At 39.7% G+C, this 12237-nt stretch overlaps 1 protein-coding gene across 1 annotated transcript; it reads left to right on the forward strand.

Moving 5' to 3' along the window:
• The first annotated feature begins 3464 nt into the window (after positions 1 to 3464).
• TAS2R39 (taste 2 receptor member 39) lies at positions 3465 to 6746 on the forward strand. Its single transcript, XM_043589647.1, is given in 3 exon segments — positions 3465 to 3614; positions 3616 to 3838; positions 3841 to 6746. Coding segments are annotated over 3 exon segments (1038 nt in total). The 3' UTR covers positions 4506 to 6746.
• Positions 6747 to 12237: the final 5491 nt, after the last annotated feature.

Genomic DNA, 12237 nt, shown 5'->3' on the forward strand with positions numbered 1-12237 from the left:
GGACTGGGTTCAATCAGACTATGTGTGTCACCATATATGGGAGACAAAGAAGCAGCAATTGCGCAAAAGCGCAATTGCGCAAAAGCGCAAAAGCCCTGCTGCGCTCAGGGCTCGGTTTTTCCGGGTACAAACCCACTGAGCCCATGCTGGCACGACAAATAAAGCGCTTCCTGGAAAAGAAAGCCTCGAGTCCGTCTTTCTGTGTGAGAATCCTGCTACACAATGGCCATTTAGTTTTAATATTCCAAAATAGATTGAGTGATTCTGGTGCTGTTTGTACCCTACTGTTGGTTAGCCTATGTTGTAAAGGAACGGGGAACTTTTCCTTTGTTAAAAAAAAACAAAAACAAAAACAAAATTCAACCAAGTAAATTTGAAGATCTAACTGGCTTTATTCAACAAGCGATGTGTCGGGCAGCACCTCATCTGGCAAGTAGCAAAGCCCTCGAAGAGTTGTACAAAATGGAAGGTTTATAGGATGGAGGAGGGGCAAGGAAGTTACTAGGGAAAGAAAAGAAAGGATGGCTCCAGGCAAGGTCACTTTCTTTTTAGGGAAAAGGGCAGAGGATCTTATCTTGCAGTTCACTTCATCTCTTGGGGGGGACTGAGAGAGTCCCAGTGACAGATTACTTCTTTATTGCTGGCCAGAAAATTCCAGACAATTAGGGCAATATTTCTGGGGGAGATTGAAGTTGCAATTAGATTGAGTATTAAGCCCTGGTTTGGGAACTTGGTCTAAGTGGCATCATTTTGGGCCTGTGGTTTTCTTTCTTTTTAAGTGTATTTATTTATTTTGAGAGAGAGAGAGAGAGAGCACAAGCAGGTGAAGGGCAGAAAGAAGGAGAGAATCTCAAGTAGGCTGCACACTATCAGCACAGAGCCCGATGTGGGGCTTGAACTCACAAACAGTGTGATCATGACCTGAGCAGAGATCAAGAGTTGGACACTTAACAGAGTGAGCCACCCAGATGCCTCCAGTTTTCTTTTTTTAATACCTTCAACCCTCATTTTCATAGTGTTCTATTTAAATGAAAGGTAAATTTTGTGTAGGCCTTTAAATATTTATATGTAACAAAAGAAGTTTATTATCTGTTAAGTAATTCATTTTGCAACGAAGTTCTATCTCTTGAAAATTAGTGTCTTCTTGTTTTACCATTGTGATATTGTATATTATGGTATGATTATGTATATTGTATCATATCATATCATATCATTTCATATCATGTATTATAATAAATACATTTGGTCTTGTTTCTCTAGCAGAGCTCCTAAAACCCTTGGAATTTCCGAAGAGATGAGTGTTATAAAGGTGTCTTTGGTTATGTTAATGATGTGGCTTTCCAATGGATCACACATAAGCTGGGGGCAGGCTGCCAGGAGAGCCAATCATGTGATTAGAGGTTTGGAACTTTCAGTCCCACCCCTGATTTCTAGAGGGGGGGGGGTGCTGGGCGGGGGCGGGTGAGAGGGTGAGAGTTGACACTATCACTAATGGCTAATGATTTCCTCAATCCCGCCTACATGATGAAGCCTCCATAAAAATCGCACAGGACTGGGTTCAGAGAGCTTCTAGGCTGGTGAACATGTGAGGTGTTTGGAGAGTGGGGCCCCTGGGGAGGGCGTGGACATACTCTGCCTTCTGCGTCTCTTCCACCTGAAGAATCATCCGTAGCCTTTAGCATATCCTTTTATAATAAACTGTTATTAATAAATAATAATAAACAGGCAGTTAGTGTCTGAATTGAGGTAAATTGTAGGATACCCAGCTACTATCACAGAATGGCCTGGTGTGGGGAAAACAAAACAAAACAAAACAAAACAAAACAAAACAAAACCACACACATGTTCAATGACCAGAAGTGTCAGAAGTGAAGTGTTCGGTGTGAGTAGTAAAGAAAGTCTCACAGGTAGAAAGCTAGATTACGCTTTTTTTTTTAACTCAATTATTCTTCCCTTAAATAGTGAAGGCATCATAAAAGACTACCAGGAAAAAAATGTTACAGTCAAGTCAACCCTGACTTTTGTCTTTGGCGCACACAAAAGGATCCACACGTGGGTGTAGGAAATATAAAGAGTGGTAAGAAGATGGACTCTGGAACCAGGTGACCTGAGGTAGAATCCCAACACTGTCTCTTTCTAGATGTGTGACTTGGGACAAGTTATTTAGCCTTAGTTTCCTCATCTGCAAAGTGTAGATAATAAAATACATTCTTCACTGAATTGCTGTGTGGCTTAAATTTGATGAGATATATAAAGTATTTGAACAGTGTCTAGCATATGCCCACACACACACACACACACACACACACACACACGCTATACACAGCATACATTGATTTATATATTATATTGACTTTGAATTTATTATTATTATTTCCAATCAGTTCCCTGAGGTCACAAGTGAAACTAAGTTAAATGGTGACTTGGCAGGCAGATGTTCTACTTAACTGGCATTAGTAAAGGCCATGGTTCTCAATACCACGTTAGTGGTTTATAAAGGAGCATGTCTCAAGTGAAATAAGTCAGCCAGAGAAAGACAAATGTCATATGATTTTACTCATATGTGGAATTTAATAAACAAAACAGATGAACATAGAGAAAGAGAAGGAAAAATAAGATTAAAAAAAGAGAGGGAGACAAACTGTAAGAGACTCTTAAATGCAGAGAACAAACTAAGAGTTGCTGGAAGGATATTGAGTGGAGGATGGGCTAAATGGATGATGGGCATTAAGAAGGGCACTTGTTGGGGTGAGCACTGGGTGTTATATGTAAGTGATGAGAATCACTAAATTCTACTTCTAACATCATTATTCCACTATATGTTAACTAGCCTGGATTTAAATAAAATTTAAAAATTTTTAAAATTTTTTTTTTTAACGTTTATTTATTTTTGGGACAGAGAGAGACAGAGCATGAACGGGGGAGGGGCAGAGAGAGAGGGAGACACAGAATCAGAAACAGGCTCCAGGCTCTGAGCCATCAGCCCAGAGCCTGACGCGGGGCTCAAACTCACGGACCGCGAGATCGTGACCTGGCTGAAGTCGGACGCTTAACCGACTGCGCCACCCAGGCGCCCCAAAAATTTTTTTAAAATATACAAAAGATTGGGGCACCTGGGTGGCTCAGTCAGTTGAGCGTCTGACTTCGGCTCAGGTCATGATCTCACGGTTCATGGGTTCAAGCCCCGCATCGGGCTTGACTCTAGTCCTTCCTGGGCCCCATAATTGAACTAAAACCAACAAGTCCAAATGGACATGGAAGAGGATTAGAAAGCAAATCCTTCCATCATTTGCATCCCCAGATTTAGAGCTAAGAATTCTGAGATAAACAAATGGAATGAATTTGGAAATGATGCATCAAAGGCTTCCTCCTATAACATGAATAGTGGGAGCTACTGAGGATCTGCCTATCAAACACTAGAGAGGCATTTTCCTCCACACACCAAACAGGAGTAACAACTCAGGATGACAAAAACCTGCAATCCTGCAGATAATGAATTTTCACCATTTCACATCCTCTCAATTTTAACAATTATAGGCACTGAATGCATCATTGGTATCATTGCAAATGGGTTCATCATGGCTATAAATATAGCTGAATGGATTAAAAATAAGGCAGTTTCCAATAAGCAGGATCCTGTTTTTCTTGAGTGTATCCAGAATACCTCTCCAAAGCTTCATGATGATAGAAATTACCTTCAGCTCAACATCCCCACATTTTTATAATGAAGATGTTATATATGGTACATTCAAAGTAACTTTCATGTTCTTAAATCATTGTAGCCTCTGGTTTGCTGCCTGGCTCAGCTTCTACTTCGTGAAGATTGCTGATTTCTCCCACCCCTTTTCCTCAAGCTGAAGTGGAGAATTTCCGGGACAGATGCCCTGGCTCTGTGGCTATCAATGTTTATTTCCTTAGGCTACAGTGTACTCTTCTCCAATGACATCAACACCATGTATTGTAACAATTCTTCTATCCCCTCTCCCAACTCCTCTAAGAAAAAATACTTCACTGAGAACAATGTGGTCAACCTGGTTCTTCTCTATAACCTGGGGATCTTCATTCCTCTGATCATGTTCATCTTTGCAGCCACCCTGCTGATCATCTCTCTCAAAAGACACACCCTACACATGGAAAGCAATGCCACTGGCTCCAGGGACCCCAGCATGGAGGCTCACATGGGGACCATCAAAGTTACCAGCTACTTTCTCATTCTCTACATTTCCAATGCAGTTGCTCTATTTCTTTATATGTCCAATATCTGTGATGCCAACAGTTCCTGGATTATTTTGTGCAAATTCATCATGGCTGCCTACCCTACTGGTCACTCCATTCTGCTGATTCAGGACAACCCTGGGTTGAGAAGAGCTTGGAAGCAGCTTCAGCCTCAAGTTCATCTTCACCTAAAAGAAGCAGAATACCACAAAACAAGCCCAACCAGCTCTGCCTCCCCCTTACCTAGACCCCTCTCCTCCCACCTCCTTTCTTCCCCAAACCTGATCTGATCCTTCCACCTGATGTGGTTTTTTATATAGAAGGTTAATCTTCATTTCTCTTTTGCTTCTTGGGCACAGTCTTAGTGATGTTTGACATATTCTTTCCCTAAGCCTTCTATTTTAGCTCCACTTGCTCCATGTAAAAGCAGCGGTTCTACACATTAGAATCTCTGGGGGAGATTTTTGAAATACCAATGTCCAAACCTGATCCTAAATCAATTTAGTCAGAATTTTTGGTGTTGGAACTTAGATAATTCTTTTTAATTTCTTAAGGTGATTGTTTTCCAAAACCTAAAACAAAAAATTTTAAGATGCTCAGCCTGGCTTATATCAGGAAGAAAATTAAGACTACTTTGAGATATAATTTTTTACCTATTAGATAAGCAAAGATCAAAAAGTTTGGTAACACACTGTGTGTGATCATGGGGACAAGGCAATCTCATAAATTTATGGAAATGTTAATTGCTGCTTCTTTAAGTACAGTTTAGTAACACATTTGAAAGTACATACTTTCATTTGACAATTATACTTGGGGGTATTTATTTTATAGATATACTTGAGTACATAAAAATTGACATATGCACCAATTATTTGTTGCAATATTTTACATCCAAATGGCTATATTCATTATTAAATGGAGCCACACTGGGGGTAGCAACTAATGTTGAATCACCAATCTCTAGAACTTAATATTTGAAAAATTCACCACATAAAACTTCTTCTACTTTCTCTTCCTATCTGCAAAAAATTAGGTTAAATTTCTCCTGAAATAGAGGAATTGTTTCTTTTTCTTTTCAAGAAGATAGACAGACTCTTCTTTAAAGGTCTCATTTTCTGAACTTCCATGTCCATGGGCTTGTAAGATAACATAAATAAAATCAAAAGGGCAAAATGTAAGAACAACTTTGAAATTTTGAAATTTTCAATCCAAGAGAGAGATGCAATTCAAGACCACTTGAATCTATTCAGGATAGGTTCTGGACTTCAGGCTGCCTGGTTATTCATGTCCTGGAGTGGAAAGGGCTACCATCCTGAGAGAAGAAAGGGTGAACTACCTTCCCCCATTTCATAACCAGACTATAGAACAATCTGTAAACATGGACACCTCGGGGGGAGTCCTCACTGGGCTGAAGATTTAACTGTGCTAGCCAGTACTCCTCACATGTGCCATCCTTAAAACCTACCAGAAAGTAAATATGACTTGACACCATGAAAGTCTTCAGAGAAGGAACACAACTATTTCAGGTGTGAGTGTTAGACATACATCACTATTTGCCATTTAATCCCTATCAAGGATTTTGTTGTTTAAAAAAAAAAGTATTTGATATTCAAAATGATAGCATGCTTCCTTGTACCTTAACAAATGGATTCTGAATAATATACTGGATGCTAAGAAAATTCATAGATGTGCTCTGTAAACACTCTCAGAGGCTGAAGACATTAAGTGAGTGACTATCAAAACACACAGTCATGGGCAGCTGGAAATAGAGCATCAGAGCCATCACCTATGACAAAGTATTGATGGAAATGGCTACATTCCTCATCGAGCAACTCCCAAAACCAAGTAACAGATCATCGGGGAAGTATATATCACATGTCACATGTCACCAGTGTTTCTCACTATTTTCTGGTTAATGTGGTGAGATTTATTTTCTTGTGAAATAGCCTGATTGCTACAAAGCTGTCTATTAAAAGCATCTTCCCTCCAATTCTCACATATAGCTTTTTTTAAATGAGATTGTCAATACTTACAAAAACATAACACCATTACTCATTTCTAAATCTCCACCCAAATATTACAGAAGTGAAATTAGAGTTGTTTCAAGTTGATTGTCATCATCATCATATTCAAAGTAATATCAGCTTTTGGCCAACAAATAAGTAAACAAATGCTGAAAAGGTCTTTTGTGAATAGTAAGTCTCCTGCCTCACCCAAAATCTCACTTCCCCAAAGCAACATTTCTATTATTTCTGACTCTAGTTTTTGTGGTGGTTACTTTCATAGCTCCGAACAGGTATACATAGACACGCACATTGTATTATCCATCTGTAAACACCTATTGACTCATCACTGTCAATGGTGAGGACTGAAGTGTCACTTACATTGCCATCAAATGCTGCCCTGTAGTAATTGCATTACTACTTCTGGCTCTGATTCTCATTGCTTTTAAATTATTGAATGATCATTTTAATGTGTCTTTATTTTTGAGAGAGAGAGAGCATGAGTGAGGGACAGGCAGAGAGAGAGGGAGAAACAGAATCTGAAGCAGGCTCCACACTCTGAGCTGTCAGCACAGAGCCCGATGCAGAGCTCAACTCAGAAATCATGAGATCATGACCTGAGCCGAAGTCAGGCGTTCAACCAACTGAGCCACCAGGAGCCCCTTGAATGATCATTTTAAGTTGCAGTGTCTTATTCTACTATTTATAGTCCATGCCTACCAATTCCACATTATATAAAAGAGTATGTTAGTGCCCCTATCCTTCTTTTTACTACTTCTCCCTTTTCCACCTGCTTTTTAAAAAATATTTTTTGGCACAAAAACAGACACATAGACCAATGGAATAGAATAGAAACCCCAGAGCTAGACCCACAAACGTATGGCCAACTCATCTTTGACAAAGCAGGAAAGAACATCCAATGGAAAAAAGACAGTCTCTTTAACAAATGATGCTGGGAGAACTGGACAGCAACATGCAGAAGGTTGAAACTAGACCACTTTCTCACACCATTCACAAAAATAAACTCAAAGTGGATAAAGGACCTGAATGTGAGACAGAAAACCATCAAAACCCTAGAGGAGAAAGCAGGAAAAGACCTCTCTGACCTCAGCCGTAGCAATCTCTTACTCGACACATCCCCAAAGGCAAGGGAATTAAAAGCAAAAATGAATTACTGGGACCTTATGCAGATAAAAAGCTTCTGCACAGCAAAGGAAACAACCAACAAAACTAAAAGGCAACCAACGGAATGGGAAAAGATATTTGCAAATGACATATCGGACAAAGGGCTAGTGTCCAAAATCTATAAAGAGCTCACCAAACTCCACACCCGAAAAACAAATAACCCAGTGAAGAAATGGGCAGCAAACATGAATAGACACTTCTCTCAAGAAGACATCCGGATGGCCAACAGGCACATGAAAAGATGTTCAGCGTCGCTCCTTATCAGGGAAATACAAATCAAAACCACACTCAGATATCACCTCACGCCAGTCAGAGTGGCCAAAATGAACAAATCAGGAGGCTATAGATGCTGGAGAGGATGTGGAGAAACGGGAACCCTCTTGCACTGTTGGTGGGAATGCAAATTGGTGCAGCCGCTCTGGAAAGCAGTGTGGAGGTTCCTCAGAAAATTAAAAATAGACCTACCCTATGACCCAGCAATAGCACTGCTAGGAATTTACCCAAGGGATACAGGAGTACTGATGCATAGGGCCACTTGTATCCCAATGTTTATAGCAGCACTCTCAACAATAGCCAAATTGTGGAAAGAGCCTAAATGTCCATCAACTGATGAATGGATAAAGAAATTGTGGTTTATATACACAATGGAATACTACATGGCAATGAGAAAGAATGAAATATGGCCTTTTGTAGCAACGTGGATGGAACTGGAGAGTGTGATGCTAAGTGAAATAAGCCATACAGAGAAAGACAGATACCATATGGTTTCACTCTTATGTGGATCTTGAGAAACTTAACAGAAACCCATGGGGGAGGGGAAGGAAAAAAAAAAAAAAAGAGGTTAGAGTGGGAGAGAGCCAAAGCATAAGAGACTGTTAAAAACTGAGAACAAACCGAGGGTTGATGGGGGGTGGGAGGGAGGGGAGGGTGTGTGATGGGTATTGAGGAGGGCACCTTTTGGGATGAGCACTGAGTGTTGTATGGAAACCAATTTGACAATGAATTTCATATATTGAAAAAAATAAATAAAAAACTAAAAACATCTCAATTAAAAAAAATAAATAAAAATAAAAATAAAACATTTTTATTTATTTTTGAGAGAGAGAGAGAGAGCACAGCGGGGAGGGACAGAGAAAGAGAGGGAGGAAGAGGATCCAGAACAGGCTCCGTGCTGACAGCAGAGAGCCCGGTGCAGGGCTCGAACTCAAACTATGAGATCATGACCTGAGCCAAAGTTGAACACTTAACCAACTGAGCCACCCAGGTGGCCCCCTTTTCCACATTCTAACTGCTGAAAGCAACATGCTCCTTTCACATTGTCATATGCTATTCTGTAACTATCGTTCAGTCTTCTGTGCTTCATCTATGAATTTATTTTAAATGTAGAAGATCAGGGGCGCCTGGGTGGCGCAGTCGGTTAAGCGTCCGACTTCAGCCAGGTCACGATCTCGCGGTCCATGAGTTCGAGCCCCGCGTCGGGCTCTGGGTTGATGGCTCGGAGCCTGGAGCCTGTTTCCGATTCTGTGTCTCCCTCTCTCTGCCCCTCCCCCGTTCATGCTCTGTCTCTCTCTGTCCCAAAAATAAATAAAAAACGTTGAAAAAAAAAATTTTTAATGTAGATGATCAATAAATAGCATTTCTAATATTGTTAGTAAAACTATTATTACTGGACTCAAGACCAAAAAGTGCTTTTCATTAAGTTCAATGACACAATCCATAAACCCAGGTAAAAGGAGATTGTTTCCAGCATAAAAATCAAATGCATTTTTTTTTTTACACTCCATCATTTACTCAGCAACATGAAAGAATTTAGTTTGGGTTTATGATAATCCTGCTCAATTGCCTTCCTTTATGTTGTTATACCAGCCCTGCCTCCCAGAGAGAGAAGTATATTCCTTACCACCTACTCAAAGGAATTCAGTATTTTAATCATGGCACTCTCAGTTGGATGTAATCCACTTTTTTTTTTTTTCCAGTAGCAACTTGATCAATGCCTTTCATTCTCATTCCTTTCTTGATAATTGGATATCCTTTCAGGATAATTGACTCCTAAGCCTGACTCATGTTTGTCATCCACCTGGATGTCCGGGTTATATCCATCACCTATTTTCTAGATCACATGTCTTACTTTTCCTTTTCTTATTTCCTCCCTTACTTACCGGAACACATCCTTAAGTAACTTCCTCAGAAAAGTCCTTCGGAAAAGGGAAATGTTTTTACTTTGCCCTCACTCTTGATTAGTAGTTGATAGTTGGTTGAATATACAATTTTAGGTCTAAAATAATTTACCTTAAGTTTAGAAGAAATTTCATTCTTTTCACATTTGTTGTTACTAATTAGAAGTGTGAAAGCAACCTGTGTCTTTTTCCTTTCTAGTTTTTTGTATTCTTTCTTTAGACATTTTTAAAATCTTCTTTTTATCTTTCATGATTCACCAAGACTGCACTACAATTGCATATAACAGAAATCTGATTAAAGTGACCATATAATGCTATTTTTAAATGTAACATGAATTCTAGAGGTTGAAAAAATGCTCCAGGAAGTCACTAATGACTCAGGATCCTTCTAGCTTCCTTTCCTACCACATCATGTTGCTGAGGCAACATGAGACAGAGAGAGAAAGAGAGAGAGAGAGAGAGAGAGAGAGAGAACGAGTTGGGGAGGGGAAGAGGGAGAGGGAGAGAGGGGAGAGAGAGAATCCCAGTAGCCCCTACGCAGGGCTCAATCCCACGACCCTAGGATCATGATCTGAGCTGAAATTAAGAGTATCACCTCTACATTCTAGGCAGAACTGGGTCACATGACACCTTCACAAGGAAAATTGTAGAAAGAATTATTTTTAATTTGTAATTGTGCACACTTCCACCCTAATCCACTCTAAACAAAATTAAGGTACTTATATTGAGGAAGAGGGAAGAATGATCATGGGTTAGACAACTAGTATCAGATGCTCCATTTGGTGAAAATTGTGTAAGACCAATTGAGGGCTTATCAATCAAAGACCATGTCTTTGGGGCACCTGACTGGCTCAGTCAGTTGGGCATCTGACTCTTGATTTCGGCTCAAGTCATGATCCCAGGGTCGTGGGATCGAGCCCTGCATAGGGCGTTGCACTGAGCATGGAGCCTTCTTGGGATTCTCTCTCCCCTACTTGTTCTCCCTCTCTCTCTCTCTCTCAAAAACAAAAACAAAAACAAAAAAACATGTCCTTCATCAGCACTCATAAAGTTTCTTTTATTTTTTAAAAATAATTTCTTCCTCTTCATTTTCTCTAAATTTGATCCTTAAAATTCTTTTTGGTCAGATTTTAGGCCTCCTAGATTAAATATCTGTGTCTCTTATCTTTTTCATCATTGATTTATGCTGAGCATTCAGAGATATTATCTTGAACTCATCTTAATTTTACTGAAATCGTGTTAACAGTATGTAATTTTAAATATTTTTAATCTCAAAGTTTCTTCATTTCCTATTTCTTTTTAATAGCATCTTTTTCTTAATTTATGAATTCAGTATCTGTTCTGCCTTCTCTGAAGATACAAGTTCAAATTTTTTAAGTATTCTTCTTTGATCTTTATTTCTCCAGGGGTCATTTATTCTGAATATTTATCTTGGTCTTTCTCTTTCAGGCTGTGAATTTTGCTCCTATTTCTGATAATCCTTGATTACTAATTCATGAAGGAAAATGAAAGGCTGTTTTGCATAAGTAAGAATTATTCCCCAGCAGGACATTCTTCTGAATGGAAAGGCTGATTGGGACCTCTGTTTTGTAACTGGGCCATCCAGTTCATCAGGATTGGCTTCTGATGACTTTTTTTTTAAGGTATGTGGGTAAAAAATCAGACATTAGCCTTGAAATCAAAAATGTCATAAGAAAGAATTTAATCTCTGTGCAAACATCACACTGGAAGCCCTGCTTCTTGGAAATGCGTTCAATTTCTCTACAAAAGCATTGTTGATATGAGGGTTGTCAATGGTTCTGTGTGCAGTGATGGAGAAAAGGTTGGAAGGAATCACTGAAGCAGTTATATGGCAGACAGAATTACAACAATGACTTGGTTTTACACCCTGCCTCACTCCTACTAGCCAAAGCTAGGAAACACATCAGGGGACCTCAGGGCTTTCAAGCAAGCTGAGCAGCCACCACACTGCCAGAGGACCACCTCGTGCATATTCTGAGCATCCTCTGTGCCACTTCATCCACAACACGCTTTCATGGATGGTCCACATCCAAGAGATGGGATGAAATCTCTAGTCTGCCCTCACTCCTCTCTCTTAATTATTATGGGATTGTTTTTCTCAGTGGAGTCTCAGAAGAAGGGGGAGTCAAGTACATTTGTTTGGTCTAAAATTTAAAATCAGAAGCCTTATACACAATATTTCTTTTTATTACACAAGAACCTCTAAGCCTGTTTCAGCTCAGTCATTGTCAAGCTCATGACAGTGCTTTACCATGGACAATTTCAAATTGTCCAAAACTTAATTTGGGGTCATAAAAATCCCCCAAACTGGTTTTCTACAGAAAATTTCTCTCTTTTTTTTTTTTTTTACAATTTTTTAAGTTATTTATTCATTTTGAGAGAGAGAAAGCGCGCACGCACACACACACACACACACACACACACACAGGGGAGGGGCAGAGAGAAGGAGAAACAGAATCCCAAGCAGGCTCTATGCCATCAGCTCAGAGCCTGATACGGGGCTCAAAGCTGTGAAGTGTGAGTTGGTAACCTGAGCCAAAACCAAGAGTTGGATGTTTAACCAATTGTGCCACTCAGGCATTCCTCTACAGGAAATCTCTAAGGAAGTTTCTGAACTAGAGCATTAACTTAATAAC

This window comes from Prionailurus bengalensis, chromosome A2, assembly GCF_016509475.1.
Source record: "Prionailurus bengalensis isolate Pbe53 chromosome A2, Fcat_Pben_1.1_paternal_pri, whole genome shotgun sequence".
Lineage (NCBI taxonomy): Eukaryota > Metazoa > Chordata > Mammalia > Carnivora > Felidae > Prionailurus > Prionailurus bengalensis.